General features: G+C 38.4%; 1 protein-coding gene across 22 annotated transcripts in view; it reads right to left on the reverse strand.

Annotated features, from left to right (window-relative positions):
* The window catches only part of LOC140478847 (uncharacterized), a 352,643-nt gene that overhangs the window by 86,738 nt on the left and 248,808 nt on the right, over positions 1 to 17,097 (reverse strand). For all 22 annotated transcript variants that reach the window (XM_072572342.1, XM_072572329.1, XM_072572328.1 and 19 more), the window contains 12 exons: positions 16,424 to 16,543; positions 14,763 to 14,882; positions 13,599 to 13,718; positions 12,069 to 12,188; positions 10,896 to 11,015; positions 9,235 to 9,354; positions 8,068 to 8,187; positions 6,539 to 6,658; positions 5,366 to 5,485; positions 3,705 to 3,824; positions 2,538 to 2,657; positions 1,009 to 1,128 (listed from right to left, as the gene is read on the reverse strand). In XM_072572342.1, coding sequence (XP_072428443.1) covers positions 1,009 to 1,128; positions 2,538 to 2,657; positions 3,705 to 3,824; positions 5,366 to 5,485; positions 6,539 to 6,658; positions 8,068 to 8,187; positions 9,235 to 9,354; positions 10,896 to 11,015; positions 12,069 to 12,188; positions 13,599 to 13,718; positions 14,763 to 14,882; positions 16,424 to 16,543 — 1,440 coding nt within the window. The remainder of the gene's footprint in view (positions 1 to 1,008; positions 1,129 to 2,537; positions 2,658 to 3,704; positions 3,825 to 5,365; positions 5,486 to 6,538; positions 6,659 to 8,067; positions 8,188 to 9,234; positions 9,355 to 10,895; positions 11,016 to 12,068; positions 12,189 to 13,598; positions 13,719 to 14,762; positions 14,883 to 16,423; positions 16,544 to 17,097) is intronic.

Genomic DNA, 17,097 nt, shown 5'->3' on the forward strand with positions numbered 1-17,097 from the left:
TTCCAAATTTATTCCAAAATGGTCACATGTAATTCCCCAAAGCTGCATTTGTGGTAGCAAGCATCCGTTTTCTTTTTCTCTTTTGGGATTTTAATTAAAGCATCCATCCATAAAGAAGAGCATTTATCTAATCAATGCTGTTGGAGGTTTTGCAATTTGTTTTCACAGGGTGAGTTAATTCTGATTAAGTACATTTGGAGCATTCGGTTTGTGAGGTCTTGAGATAGCTTATAGAAGAAATGATACGACAGGCTTCTCCACTTTGATAGGTGATCATAAGGTAGTCGAAAAGTGACATAACTGTCCCTCAAGCAAAAAGTCAATTTTTCCCCTGGTATATCTTACTGCACTCATAACCTTCCTGTGAGTGAGCCTGAGTCTCTCCACCTGTTTATCACCCATCAGGTACAGGTAGAGGGTGATCAAAGAAACTTCTGAAAGTGAATACCCTTTCTTTCACAGAGATACAACTGAGGCAGTGTGCTTGGGCGCTTCCCCATCCTCTGATTTATGGGACACAATTTCAACTTCAGTTATTTTGTCATCAATTTTTCCTTTTTTTGAACAGATGTTCACGACAGTTGCTGAGAAATTAGACATTCAATGCAATAAAAGTCTCCTGGCACAAAACAACGTAACATCCAGACCAATACTTCAGCTGTAAGGACTGATATTTTTGTTGGAAATCATATCATATTTAGACTGAATACATTCACAATAAATTATTTTCCCCATTCTTAAAGTAATCATTCGCTATTTTGCTATATCACACCTGTATCAACAAAACCATTTGTTTTGAATGTCCAAAAATGTGAATGAAAGCAATGGGCCTCATTGAGTCTCTGATTCTCGCCCATTATTTGTATGGTTCTTTCATGAATTTCAATGTCAGGATATTCAGAATCTCATTTTTGCTGAATTAAAAATGCCAGTAGGTACAATTACTGTCATTGAATTACAAGGACACATAGATGTAATTCTATGTGTCTATAGAATTACATCCCTCACCTGTGCAGTTGGGGCCTTCATATCCTGCTTGACATGTACAGTTGTACGATCCAACAGTATTGACACACATGGTGTTGTTTTTCCAGGAACACACAGAAGGGTCAAGACATTCATTCACATCTAAAAATGTAATGCAGAAAATCAATGTATATTCTTGTGTTTATTGGTGAGCAATTTCTAGTGATCAGTAGCTTTCCTTTCGTTATTCAAATACAGGTTAGATTGGCACAATGAAAAGATTTGCCTGGGAATTTTGATGAATGTGTGATGGGGTTTCATAGTTGAATAGTTTTGACTGGAATTGGAGATTGAGGAGTGATGTGCTTGTTTTATTTTTCTGTGTCGTGTGTTTTGGGAGTGTAGGACCTGGGTTTTAGTTTTGATTTGGAATTATTACGTTCTTACCTATTTTTTCTGTTGTTGGTGTGCCCATGTTTGGAGGGCTGGGAGAGCCTTGATTTAGGGATTTTGGTGAGTTGCTATAAAGTGTGGAGGACAACAACACCACGACTGCATGGTGCTGGGTAACTTGTGGTACATTGGGTCAGGTTCTCCATGGGGTCATGCAGAGTGAAACAGTCCTTGTCAGCAATTGTCCCATTAGCTTGACATAATCCAGTATAATCAGGGCTGAGGAGATGCTTTGAGACATTGAAGAGAAAATTGTCTGATAGTCAGTGAGTCAGTATGCAGATACGAGAAACGGGAGACTGAATTCCTATGTGAGTAAGACGATAGGGCAGAAACCTGCTGTAAGCTAATTTTCAGGAAAATCCACACGATTGCCTTGCGCCTGCGTATTCCAGGGTGACTGTGCACAGTGTTTTATGTCTCTGTAAGGTTGATGTTGGATTAAAAGAGTTCAACCTTTGATTTTTACATTTGTCATGAGCCTCTTCAGAGAGGTGTTATTCAGCGTACCACAGTTTGCATTTTGTCCTGTGCAATTTACATCTTTGTTTACTTGCTAATACTAAAACTTTAGCCTCTATGTTCAGAAACAGATGGTAAAGTAAATCAAAATACATAGTCTTCAAGCCAGGTCTCGGTGTGCTACTTCACTTGTCCAGTATTGCCAGCAGCTGGAATAATACACGTTGGATGGGCCTAAAAAGTATAAAGCAACTCAGTGATCTCAACAGACGTTCCGTGGGGATGTGGGGATATAACGGAGGATTGAGAAGGTGCACTTGTTGCATTATTTGGAGAACATGGGGAGAGTAAAGCAGCAGTTCTCTCTCAAAGATAAAGCAGAGTATGCTGATGGAAATTCAGTGACAGAGGTAGGTATAATGGAATGATTATGAGGAAATAAATATAACTTCCTGCAAGAAGTAGGTGTGAGTTTGAAGATGAGAGGGACATTATATTCAATCATAGTAATATTGATTTGTGTGTACATTTTGAAAAACGTCTTCCTTTAATATTATGAATGTGATGCTTTATTCAGAATATCAAAACTTAGAGAATAATTGTTAAAAGATGAGTTCCTTGAAGGATACAGATTGCAACAGAATTCCAGTCCTCACCTGTGCAATTGTGACCACCGTATCCCTTTACGCATGAACAACTGAAAGAGCCATCAGTATTCACACATTTGCTGTTGTTTTTCCATGAACAGATATCATTGTCAAGGCATTCGTCCAGATCTGAAGCAAAATGCAGAAATAGTAAATCAAGATTTGATTATGATTTCCAAATTTATTCCAAAATGATCACATATAATTGCCCAAAGCTGCATTCGTGGTAGTGAACATGGTTTTTCTATTTCTCATTTGTGATATTAATGAGAGCATCCATCCATAAAGAGGAGCATTAATCTAATCAATGCTGTTGGAGGTTTTGTGATTAGGTTTCTCACGACGAGTTAATTCTGGTTAAGTACATTTGGAGCATTCGGTTTGTAAAGTCTTGAGGATAGCTTAGACAGAATGATACGACAGGCTTCTCCACTTTGATAGGTGATCATAAGATAGTTGACATAACTGTCCCTCAAGCAATTATTAGTTTTGCAGCCAGCACAAGATATCACACTTGTCTCCTTTGTATATCTTACTGCACTCAGAACCTTCCTGTGTGTGAGCCTGAGTCTCGCTATCTGTTTATCACCCATCAGATACAGATGGAGGGTGATCAAAGAAACTTCTGAAAGTGAATACCTTTTGTTTCACAGAGAGACAACTAAGACAGTGTGCTTGGGCATATCGCCATGCTCTGAGTTACAGGACACAATTTCAATTCCAGTTACTTCATCATCAATTCCTTCTCTTTTTCAACGGACGTTTATGAGAATTGCTGAGAAATTAGACATTCAACAGTTTCCAGGCACAAAACAAAGTAATATCGGGACCAGTATCTCAACTGAAAGGATAGATATTTTTGTTGGAAACCATATCATATTCAGACTGAATACATTCACAGTACATTATTTTCCCCAGTTTTCAAGGAACCGTTCACTATTTTCCCATATCACATGTGGATCAATACAACAATCTGTTTTGAATCTCCAAACATTTTACTGAAATCTAATGCCTCATGGGCTCTCTGATTCTTGCCCATCATTTGTATGTGTCTTTCATGAATTTCAATAGAAGGATATTCATCATCTCATTTTTGCTGGATTAAAAAGGTTAAAAGTTACAACTGCTGTCATTGAATTACAAGGACAGAGGCTTCCATCAAATTACATCCCTCACCTGTGCAGTTGGGGCCTTCATATCCTGCTTGACATACACAGTTGTACGATCCAACAGTATTGACACACATGGTGTTGTTTTTCCAGGAACACACAGAAGGGTCAAGACATTCATCCACATCTAAAAATGTAATGCAGAAAATCAATGTATATTCTTGTGTTTATTGGTGAGCAATTTCTAGTGATCAGTAGGTTTTGTTTCGGTATTCAAATACAGGTTAGATCGACCTACCGAGAAGAATTCATTGTGAATTTTGATCAATGTGTAATGGTGTTTCATAGTTGATTGCTTGTGACTGGAACAACAGGTAGAGGACTGATGTACTTATTATGTTTCTCTTTGTTGTGTGTTTTGGAGGTGAAGAAACTGAATTTTATTTTGGATTTGGAATTGTTCCATCCTTACTTATTTGTTCTGTTGTTGGTGTCAGCATGTGTGTAGACTTGTGCCGATGTTTAGGTTGGCCAGGAGAGCCCTTGATTGAGGTATTTTGGTGAGGTGCTCCACAGTGTGGAGGACAGCAGCATTACCACTACCTGGGGCTGGGTCACTGGTGGTACATTGGGTCAGTTTCTCCATGGGGTCAGGCAGTGAGCTGGTTCAGTCAGACCAAAACTGTCTTTTTCAGCAGTTGTCCCAATAGTTTGAGAGAACCCAGTAAAATCAGGGCTGCGGAGATGCTTTGAGACATTGAAGAGAAGATTATCTGATAGTCAGTGAGTCTATGCGTGAATACTTGAAAGAGGAGGCTGAAAATCTATGCTTGTAAGAAGACAGACCAGAAACCTACTGGAAGCTGATTTTCTGGAAAATCAACAAGATTGCCTTGTTCCTGCTTACAAATCAGTGAGAAGAACCCTCCCAAAAGCCATACAGCCATGGTAATTCGACACAAAATGTTCGCGTGATTCCAGAGTGACAGTGCACTTTGCTTTATGTCTCTGTAAGGTTGATGTTGGATTAAAAGAGTTCAACCTTTGATTTTTACATTTGTCATGAGACACGTCAGAGAGGTGTTATTCAGCATACCACAGTTTGTATTTTCTTCTGTGCAATTTACATCTTTGTTTACTTGCTAATACTAAAACCTTTAGTCTCTATGTTCAGAAACAGATGGTAAAGTAAGTCAAAATACATAGTCTTCAAGCCAAGTCTCGGTGTGCTACTTCACTTGTCCAGTATTGCCAGCAGCTAGGATAATTCATGTTGGATGGGCCTAAAAAGTATAAAGCAAGTCAGTGATCTCAACAGACGTTCCTTGGGGATGTGGGGATATAACGGAGGATTGAGAAGGTGCAGTTTTTGCATTATTTGGAGGATCATGGGGAGAGTAAAGCAGCAGTTCTCTCTCAAAGAAAAAGCAGAAGACGCTGATGGAAATTCAGTGACAGAGGGAGGTATAATGGAATGATTATGAGGAAATAAATATAACTTCCTGCAAGAAGTTGGTGTGAGTTTGAAGATGAGAGGGACATTCTAAAATTACACTTGCTAAATTATATTGAAACACAGTAATATTGATTTGTGTGTACATTTTGAAAAATGTCTTCCTTTAATATTATGAATGTGATGTTTTATTCAGAATATCAAAACTTAGAGAATAATTGTGAAAAGATGAGTTCCTTGAAGGATACAGATTGCAACAGAATTCCAGTCCTCACCTGTGCAGTTGTGACCACCATATCCCTTTACGCATGAACAACTGAAAGAGCCATCAGTATTCACACATTTGCTGTTGTTTTTCCATGAACAGATATCATTGTCAAGACATTCATCCACATCTGAAGCAAAAATGCAGAAATAGTAAGTCAATATTATATTATGGTTTCCAAATTTATTCCAAAATGGTCACATGTAATTCCCCAAAGCTGCATTTGTGGTAGCAAGCATCCGTTTTCTTTTTCTCTTTTGGGATTTTAATTAAAGCATCCATCCATAAAGAAGAGCATTTATCTAATCAATGCTGTTGGAGGTTTTGCAATTTGTTTTCACAGGGTGAGTTAATTCTGATTAAGTACATTTGGAGCATTCGGTTTGTGAGGTCTTGAGATAGCTTATAGAAGAAATGATACGACAGGCTTCTCCACTTTGATAGGTGATCATAAGGTAGTCGAAAAGTGACATAACTGTCCCTCAAGCAAAAAGTCAATTTTTCCCCTGGTATATCTTACTGCACTCATAACCTTCCTGTGAGTGAGCCTGAGTCTCTCCACCTGTTTATCACCCATCAGGTACAGGTAGAGGGTGATCAAAGAAACTTCTGAAAGTGAATACCCTTTCTTTCACAGAGATACAACTGAGGCAGTGTGCTTGGGCGCTTCCCCATCCTCTGATTTATGGGACACAATTTCAACTTCAGTTATTTTGTCATCAATTTTTCCTTTTTTTGAACAGATGTTCACGACAGTTGCTGAGAAATTAGACATTCAATGCAATAAAAGTCTCCTGGCACAAAACAACGTAACATCCAGACCAATACTTCAGCTGTAAGGACTGATATTTTTGTTGGAAATCATATCATATTTAGACTGAATACATTCACAATAAATTATTTTCCCCATTCTTAAAGTAATCATTCGCTATTTTGCTATATCACACCTGTATCAACAAAACCATTTGTTTTGAATGTCCAAAAATGTGAATGAAAGCAATGGGCCTCATTGAGTCTCTGATTCTCGCCCATTATTTGTATGGTTCTTTCATGAATTTCAATGTCAGGATATTCAGAATCTCATTTTTGCTGAATTAAAAATGCCAGTAGGTACAATTACTGTCATTGAATTACAAGGACACATAGATGTAATTCTATGTGTCTATAGAATTACATCCCTCACCTGTGCAGTTGGGGCCTTCATATCCTGCTTGACATGTACAGTTGTACGATCCAACAGTATTGACACACATGGTGTTGTTTTTCCAGGAACACACAGAAGGGTCAAGACATTCATTCACATCTAAAAATGTAATGCAGAAAATCAATGTATATTCTTGTGTTTATTGGTGAGCAATTTCTAGTGATCAGTAGCTTTCCTTTCGTTATTCAAATACAGGTTAGATTGGCACAATGAAAAGATTTGCCTGGGAATTTTGATGAATGTGTGATGGGGTTTCATAGTTGAATAGTTTTGACTGGAATTGGAGATTGAGGAGTGATGTGCTTGTTTTATTTTTCTGTGTCGTGTGTTTTGGGAGTGTAGGACCTGGGTTTTAGTTTTGATTTGGAATTATTACGTTCTTACCTATTTTTTCTGTTGTTGGTGTGCCCATGTTTGGAGGGCTGGGAGAGCCTTGATTTAGGGATTTTGGTGAGTTGCTATAAAGTGTGGAGGACAACAACACCACGACTGCATGGTGCTGGGTAACTTGTGGTACATTGGGTCAGGTTCTCCATGGGGTCATGCAGAGTGAAACAGTCCTTGTCAGCAATTGTCCCATTAGCTTGACATAATCCAGTATAATCAGGGCTGAGGAGATGCTTTGAGACATTGAAGAGAAAATTGTCTGATAGTCAGTGAGTCGGTATGCAGATACGAGAAACGGGAGACTGAATTCCTATGTGAGTAAGACGATAGGGCAGAAACCTGCTGTAAGCTAATTTTCAGGAAAATCCACACGATTGCCTTGCGCCTGCGTATTCCAGGGTGACTGTGCACAGTGTTTTATGTCTCTGTAAGGTTGATGTTGGATTAAAAGAGTTCAACCTTTGATTTTTACATTTGTCATGAGCCTCTTCAGAGACGTGTTATTCAGCGTACCACAGTTTGCATTTTTTCCTGTGCAATTTACATCTTTGTTTACTTGCTAATACTAAAACTTTAGCCTCTATGTTCAGAAACAGATGGTAAAGTAAATCAAAATACATAGTCTTCAAGCCAGGTCTCGGTGTGCTACTTCACTTGTCCAGTATTGCCAGCAGCTGGAATAATACACGTTGGATGGGCCTAAAAAGTATAAAGCAACTCAGTGATCTCAACAGACGTTCCGTGGGGATGTGGGGATATAACGGAGGATTGAGAAGGTGCACTTGTTGCATTATTTGGAGAACATGGGGAGAGTAAAGCAGCAGTTCTCTCTCAAAGATAAAGCAGAGTATGCTGATGGAAATTCAGTGACAGAGGTAGGTATAATGGAATGATTATGAGGAAATAAATATAACTTCCTGCAAGAAGTAGGTGTGAGTTTGAAGATGAGAGGGACATTATATTCAATCATAGTAATATTGATTTGTGTGTACATTTTGAAAAACGTCTTCCTTTAATATTATGAATGTGATGCTTTATTCAGAATATCAAAACTTAGAGAATAATTGTTAAAAGATGAGTTCCTTGAAGGATACAGATTGCAACAGAATTCCAGTCCTCACCTGTGCAATTGTGACCACCGTATCCCTTTACGCATGAACAACTGAAAGAGCCATCAGTATTCACACATTTGCTGTTGTTTTTCCATGAACAGATATCATTGTCAAGGCATTCGTCCAGATCTGAAGCAAAATGCAGAAATAGTAAATCAAGATTTGATTATGATTTCCAAATTTATTCCAAAATGATCACATATAATTGCCCAAAGCTGCATTCGTGGTAGTGAACATGGTTTTTCTATTTCTCATTTGTGATATTAATGAGAGCATCCATCCATAAAGAGGAGCATTAATCTAATCAATGCTGTTGGAGGTTTTGTGATTAGGTTTCTCACGACGAGTTAATTCTGGTTAAGTACATTTGGAGCATTCGGTTTGTAAAGTCTTGAGGATAGCTTAGACAGAATGATACGACAGGCTTCTCCACTTTGATAGGTGATCATAAGATAGTTGACATAACTGTCCCTCAAGCAATTATTAGTTTTGCAGCCAGCACAAGATATCACACTTGTCTCCTTTGTATATCTTACTGCACTCAGAACCTTCCTGTGTGTGAGCCTGAGTCTCGCTATCTGTTTATCACCCATCAGATACAGATGGAGGGTGATCAAAGAAACTTCTGAAAGTGAATACCTTTTGTTTCACAGAGAGACAACTAAGACAGTGTGCTTGGGCATATCGCCATGCTCTGAGTTACAGGACACAATTTCAATTCCAGTTACTTCATCATCAATTCCTTCTCTTTTTCAACGGACGTTTATGAGAATTGCTGAGAAATTAGACATTCAACAGTTTCCAGGCACAAAACAAAGTAATATCGGGACCAGTATCTCAACTGAAAGGATAGATATTTTTGTTGGAAACCATATCATATTCAGACTGAATACATTCACAGTACATTATTTTCCCCAGTTTTCAAGGAACCGTTCACTATTTTCCCATATCACATGTGGATCAATACAACAATCTGTTTTGAATCTCCAAACATTTTACTGAAATCTAATGCCTCATGGGCTCTCTGATTCTTGCCCATCATTTGTATGTGTCTTTCATGAATTTCAATAGAAGGATATTCATCATCTCATTTTTGCTGGATTAAAAAGGTTAAAAGTTACAACTGCTGTCATTGAATTACAAGGACAGAGGCTTCCATCAAATTACATCCCTCACCTGTGCAGTTGGGGCCTTCATATCCTGCTTGACATACACAGTTGTACGATCCAACAGTATTGACACACATGGTGTTGTTTTTCCAGGAACACACAGAAGGGTCAAGACATTCATCCACATCTAAAAATGTAATGCAGAAAATCAATGTATATTCTTGTGTTTATTCGTGAGCAATTTCTAGTGATCAGTAGGTTTTGTTTCGGTATTCAAATACAGGTTAGATCGACCTACCGAGAAGAATTCATTGTGAATTTTGATCAATGTGTAATGGTGTTTCATAGTTGATTGCTTGTGACTGGAACAACAGGTAGAGGACTGATGTACTTATTATGTTTCTCTTTGTTGTGTGTTTTGGAGGTGAAGAAACTGAATTTTATTTTGGATTTGGAATTGTTCCATCCTTACTTATTTGTTCTGTTGTTGGTGTCAGCATGTGTGTAGACTTGTGCCGATGTTTAGGTTGGCCAGGAGAGCCCTTGATTGAGGTATTTTGGTGAGGTGCTCCACAGTGTGGAGGACAGCAGCATTACCACTACCTGGGGCTGGGTCACTGGTGGTACATTGGGTCAGTTTCTCCATGGGGTCAGGCAGTGAGCTGGTTCAGTCAGACCAAAACTGTCTTTTTCAGCAGTTGTCCCAATAGTTTGAGAGAACCCAGTAAAATCAGGGCTGCGGAGATGCTTTGAGACATTGAAGAGAAGATTATCTGATAGTCAGTGAGTCTATGCGTGAATACTTGAAAGAGGAGGCTGAAAATCTATGCTTGTAAGAAGACAGACCAGAAACCTACTGGAAGCTGATTTTCTGGAAAATCAACAAGATTGCCTTGTTCCTGCTTACAAATCAGTGAGAAGAACCCTCCCAAAAGCCATACAGCCATGGTAATTCGACACAAAATGTTCGCGTGATTCCAGAGTGACAGTGCACTTTGCTTTATGTCTCTGTAAGGTTGATGTTGGATTAAAAGAGTTCAACCTTTGATTTTTACATTTGTCATGAGACACGTCAGAGAGGTGTTATTCAGCATACCACAGTTTGTATTTTCTTCTGTGCAATTTACATCTTTGTTTACTTGCTAATACTAAAACCTTTAGTCTCTATGTTCAGAAACAGATGGTAAAGTAAGTCAAAATACATAGTCTTCAAGCCAAGTCTCGGTGTGCTACTTCACTTGTCCAGTATTGCCAGCAGCTAGGATAATTCATGTTGGATGGGCCTAAAAAGTATAAAGCAAGTCAGTGATCTCAACAGACGTTCCTTGGGGATGTGGGGATATAACGGAGGATTGAGAAGGTGCAGTTTTTGCATTATTTGGAGGATCATGGGGAGAGTAAAGCAGCAGTTCTCTCTCAAAGAAAAAGCAGAAGACGCTGATGGAAATTCAGTGACAGAGGTAGGTATAATGGAATGATTATGAGGAAATAAATATAACAACATTCAAGAAGTTGGTGTGAGTTTGAAGATGAGAGGGACATTCTAAAATTACACTTGCTAAATTATATTGAAACACAGTAATATTGATTTGTGTGTACATTTTGAAAAATGTCTTCCTTTAATATTATGAATGTGATGTTTTATTCAGAATATCAAAACTTAGAGAATAATTGTTAAAAGATGAGTTCCTTGAAGGATACAGATTGCAACAGAATTCCAGTCCTCACCTGTGCAGTTGTGACCACCGTATCCCTTTACGCATGAACAACTGAAAGAGCCATCAGTATTCACACATTTGCTGTTGTTTTTCCATGAACAGATATCATTGTCAAGACATTCATCCACATCTGAAGCAAAAATGCAGAAATAGTTTGTCAATATTATATTATGGTTTCCAAATTTATTCCAAAATGGTCACATGTAATTCCCCAAAGCTGCATTTGTGGTAGCAAGCATCCGTTTTCTTTTTCTCTTTTGGGATTTTAATTAAAGCATCCATCCATAAAGAAGAGCATTTATCTAATCAATGCTGTTGGAGGTTTTGCAATTTGTTTTCACAGGGTGAGTTAATTCTGATTAAGTACATTTGGAGCATTCGGTTTGTGAGGTCTTGAGATAGCTTATAGAAGAAATGATACGACAGGCTTCTCCACTTTGATAGGTGATCATAAGGTAGTCGAAAAGTGACATAACTGTCCCTCAAGCAAAAAGTCAATTTTTCTCCTGGTATATCTTACTGCACTCATAACCTTCCTGTGAGTGAGCCTGAGTCTCTCCACCTGTTTATCACCCATCAGGTACAGGTAGAGGGTGATCAAAGAAACTTCTGAAAGTGAATACCCTTTCTTTCACAGAGATACAACTGAGGCAGTGTGCTTGGGCGCTTCCCCATCCTCTGATTTATGGGACACAATTTCAACTTCAGTTATCTTGTCATCAATTTTTCCTTTTTTTGAACAGATGTTCACGACAGTTGCTGAGAAATTAGACATTCAATGCAATAAAAGTCTCCTGGCACAAAACAACGTAACATCCAGACCAATACTTCAGCTGTAAGGACAGATATTTTTGTTGGAAATCATATCATATTTAGACTGAATACATTCACAATAAATTATTTTCCCCATTCTTAAAGTAATCATTCGCTATTTTGCTATATCACACCTGTATCAACAAAACCATTTGTTCTGAATGTCCAAAAATGTGAATGAAAGCAATGGGCCTCATTGAGTCTCTGATTCTCGCCCATTATTTGTATGGTTCTTTCATGAATTTCAATGTCAGGATATTCAGAATCTCATTTTTGCTGAATTAAAAATGCCAGTAGGTACAATTACTGTCATTGAATTACAAGGACACATAGATGTAATTCTATGTGTCTATAGAATTACATCCCTCACCTGTGCAGTTGGGGCCTTCATATCCTGCTTGACATGTACAGTTGTACGATCCAACAGTATTGACACACATGGTGTTGTTTTTCCAGGAACACACAGAAGGGTCAAGACATTCATTCACATCTAAAAATGTAATGCAGAAAATCAATGTATATTCTTGTGTTTATTGGTGAGCAATTTCTAGTGATCAGTAGCTTTCCTTTCGTTATTCAAATACAGGTTAGATTGGCACAATGAAAAGATTTGCCTGGGAATTTTGATGAATGTGTGATGGGGTTTCATAGTTGAATAGTTTTGACTGGAATTGGAGATTGAGGAGTGATGTGCTTGTTTTATTTTTCTGTGTCGTGTGTTTTGGGAGTGTAGGACCTGGGTTTTAGTTTTGATTTGGAATTATTACGTTCTTACCTATTTTTTCTGTTGTTGGTGTGCCCATGTTTGGAGGGCTGGGAGAGCCTTGATTTAGGGATTTTGGTGAGATGCTATAAAGTGTGGAGTATAACAGCACCACGACTGCATGGTGCTGGGTAACTTGTGGTACATTGGGTCAGGTTCTCCATGGGGTCATGCAGAGTGAAATAGTCCTTGTCAGCAATTGTCCCATTAGTTTGACATAATCCAGTATAATCAGGGCTGCGGAGATGCTTTGAGACATTGAAGAGAAAATTGTCTGATAGTCAGTGAGTCGGTATGCAGATACGAGAAACGGGAGACTGAATTCCTATGTGAGTAAGACGATAGGGCAGAAACCTGCTTTTAGCTAATTTTCAGGAAAATCCACACGATTGCCTTGCGCCTGCGTATTCCAGGGTGACTGTGCACTGTGCTTTATGTCTCTGTAAGGTTGATGTTGGATTAAAAGAGTTCAACCTTTGATTTTTACATTTGTCATGAGCCTCTTCAGAGACGTGTTATTCAGCGTACCACAGTTTGCATTTTTTCCTGTGCAATTTACATCTTTGTTTACTTGCTATAACTAAAACTTTAGCCTCTATGTTCAGAAACAGATGGTAAAGTAAATCAAAATACATAGTCTTCAAGCCAGGTCTCGGTGTGCTACTTCACTTGTCCAGTATTGCCAGCAGCTGGAATAATACACGTTGGATGGGCCTAAAAAGTATAAAGCAACTCAGTGATCTCAACAGACGTTCCGTGGGGATGTGGGGATATAACGGAGGATTGAGAAGGTGCACTTGTTGCATTATTTGGAGTATCATGGGGAGAGTAAAGCAGCAGTTCTCTCTCAAAGATAAAGCAGAGTATGCTGATGGAAATTCAGTGACAGAGGGAGGTATAATGGAATGATTATGAGGAAATAAATATAACTTCCTGCAAGAAGTTGGTGTGAGTTTGAAGATGAGAGGGACATTATATTCAATCATAGTAATATTGATTTGTGTGTACATTTTGAAAAACGTCTTCCTTTAATATTATGAATGTGATGCTTTATTCAGAATATCAAAACTTAGAGAATAATTGTTAAAAGATGAGTTCCTTGAAGGATACAGATTGCAACAGAATTCCAGTCCTCACCTGTGCAATTGTGACCACCGTATCCCTTTACGCATGAACAACTGAAAGAGCCATCAGTATTCACACATTTGCTGTTGTTTTTCCATGAACAGATATCATTGTCAAGGCATTCGTCCACGTCTGAAGCAAGATGCAGAAAGAGTAAATCAAGATTTGATTATGATTTCCAAATTTATTCCAAAATGATCACATATAATTGCCCAAAGCTGCATTCGTGGTAGTGAACATAGATTTTCTATTTCTCATTTGTGATACTAATGAGAGCATCCATCCATAAAGAGGAGCATTAATCTAATCAATGCTGTTGGAGGTTTTGTGATTAGGTTTCTCACGACGAGTTAATTCTGGTTAAGTACATTTGGAGCATTCGGTTTGTGAAGTCTTGAGGATAGCTTAGACAGAATGATACGACAGGCTTCTCCACTTTGATAGGTGATCATAAGATAGTTGACATAACTGTCCCTCAAGCAATTATTAGTTTTGCAGCCAGCACAAGATATCACACTTGTCTCCTTTGTATATCTTACTGCACTCATAACCTTCCTGTGTGTGAGCCTGAGTCTCGCTATCTGTTTATCACCCATCAGATACAGATGGAGGGTGATCAAAGAAACTTCTGAAAGTGAATACCTTTTGTTTCACAGAGAGACAATGAAGACAGTGTGCTTGGGCATATCGCCATGCTCTGAGTTACAGGACACAATTTCAATTCCAGTTACTTCATCATCAATTCCTTCTCTTTTTCAACGGACGTTTATGAGAATTGCTGAGAAATTAGACATTCAACAGTTTCCAGGCACAAAACAAAGTAGTATCGGGACCAGTATCTCAACTGAAAGGATAGATATTTTTGTTGGAAACCATATCATATTCAGACTGAATACATTCACAGTATATTATTTTCCCCAGTTTTCAAGGAACCGTTCACTATTTTCCCATATCACATGTGGATCAATACAACAAACTGTTTTGAATCTCCAAACATTTTACTGAAATCTAATGCCTCATGGGCTCTCTGATTCTTGCCCATCATTTGTATGTGTCTTTCATGAATTTCAATAGAAGGATATTCATCATCTCATTTTTGCTGGATTAAAAAGGTTAACAGGTACAACTGTCATTGAATTACAAGGACAGAGGCTTCCATCAAATTACATCCCTCACCTGTGCAGTTGGGGCCTTCATATCCTGCTTGACATACACAGTTGTACGATCCAACAGTATTGACACACATGGTGTTGTTTTTCCAGGAACACACAGAAGGGTCAAGACATTCATCCACATCTAAAAATGTAATGCAGAAAATCAATGTATATTCTTGTGTTTATTGGTGAGCAATTTCTAGTGATCAGTAGGTTTTGTTTCGGTATTCAAATACAGGTTAGATCGACCTACCGAGAAGAATTCATTGTGAATTTTGATCAATGTGTAATGGTGTTTCATAGTTGATTGCTTGTGACTGGAACAACAGGTAGAGGACTGATGTACTTATTATGTTTCTCTGTGTTGTGTGTTTTGGAGGTGAAGAAACTGAATTTTATTTTGGATTTGGAATTGTTCCATCCTTACTTATTTGTTCTGTTGTTGGTGTCAGCATGTGTGTAGACTTGTGCCGATGTTTAGGTTGGCCAGGAGAGCCCTTGATTGAGGTATTTTGGTGAGGTGCTCCACAGTGTGGAGGACAGCAGCATTACCACTACCTGGGGCTGGGTCACTGGTGGTACATTGGGTCAGTTTCTCCATGGGGTCAGGCAGTGAGCTGGTTCAGTCAGACCAAAACTGTCTTTTTCAGCAGTTGTCCCAATAGTTTGAGAGAACCCAGTAAAATCAGGGCTGCGGAGATGCTTTGAGACATTGAAGAGAAGATTATCTGATAGTCAGTGAGTCTATGCGTGAATACTTGAAAGAGGAGGCTGAAAATCTATGCTTGTAAGAAGACAGACCAGAAACCTACTGGAAGCTGATTTTCTGGAAAATCAACAAGATTGCCTTGTTCCTGCTTACAAATCAGTGAGAAGAACCCTCCCAAAAGCCATACAGCCATGGTAATTCGACACAAAATGTTCGCGTGATTCCAGAGTGACAGTGCACTTTGCTTTATGTCTCTGTAAGGTTGATGTTGGATTAAAAGAGTTCAACCTTTGATTTTTACATTTGTCATGAGACACGTCAGAGAGGTGTTATTCAGCATACCACAGTTTGTATTTTCTTCTGTGCAATTTACATCTTTGTTTACTTGCTAATACTAAAACCTTTAGTCTCTATGTTCAGAAACAGATGGTAAAGTAAGTCAAAATACATAGTCTTCAAGCCAGGTCTCGGTGTGCTACTTCACTTGTCCAGTATTGCCAGCAGCTGGGATAATACATGTTGGATGGGCCTAAAAAGTATAAAGCAAGTCAGTGATCTCAACAGACGTTCCTTGGGGATGTGGGGATATAACGGAGGATTGAGAAGGTGCAGTTTTTGCATTATTTGGAGGATCATGGGGAGAGTAAAGCAGCAGTTCTCTGTCAAAGAAAAAGCAGAAGACGCTGATGGAAATTCAGTGACAGAGGTAGGTATAATGGAATGATTATGAGGAAATAAATATAACAACATTCAAGAAGTTGGTGTGATTTTGAAGATGAGAGGGACATTCTAAAATTACACTTGCTAAATTATATTGAAACACAGTAATATTGATTTGTGTGTACATTTTGAAAAATGTCTTCCTTTAATATTATGAATGTGATGTTTTATTCAGAATATCAAAACTTAGAGAATAATTGTGAAAAGATGAGTTCCTTGAAGGATACAGATTGCAACAGAATTCCAGTCCTCACCTGTGCAGTTGTGACCACCGTATCCCTTTACGCATGAACAACTGAAAGAGCCATCAGTATTCACACATTTGCTGTTGTTTTTCCATGAACAGATATCATTGTCAAGACATTCATCCACATCTGAAGCAAAAATGCAGAAATAGTTTGTCAATATTATATTATGGTTTCCAAATTTATTCCAAAATGGTCACATGTAATTCCCCAAAGCTGCATTTGTGGTAGCAAGCATCCGTTTTCTTTTTCTCTTTTGGGATTTTAATTAAAGCATCCATCCATAAAGAAGAGCATTTATCTAATCAATGCTGTTGGAGGTTTTGCCATTTGTTTTCACAGGGTGAGTTAATTCAGATTAAGTACATTTGGAGCATTCGGTTTGTGAAGTCTTGAGATAGCTTATAGAAGAAATGATACGACAGGCTTCTCCACTTTGATAGGTGATCATAAGGTAGTCGAAAAGTGACATAACTGTCCCTCAAGCAAAAAGTCAATTTTTCTCCTTGTATATCTTACTGCACTCATAACCTTCCTGTGAGTGAGCCTGAGTCTCTCCACCTGTTTATCACCCATCAGGTACAGGTAGAGGGTGATCAAAGAAACTTCTGAAAGTGAATACCCTTTCTTTCACAGAGATACAACTGAGGCAGTGTGCTTGGGTGCTTCCCCATCCTCTGATT

Source organism: Chiloscyllium punctatum, chromosome 6 (genome assembly GCF_047496795.1).
Source record: "Chiloscyllium punctatum isolate Juve2018m chromosome 6, sChiPun1.3, whole genome shotgun sequence".
Taxonomy (NCBI): Eukaryota; Metazoa; Chordata; class Chondrichthyes; order Orectolobiformes; family Hemiscylliidae; genus Chiloscyllium; species Chiloscyllium punctatum.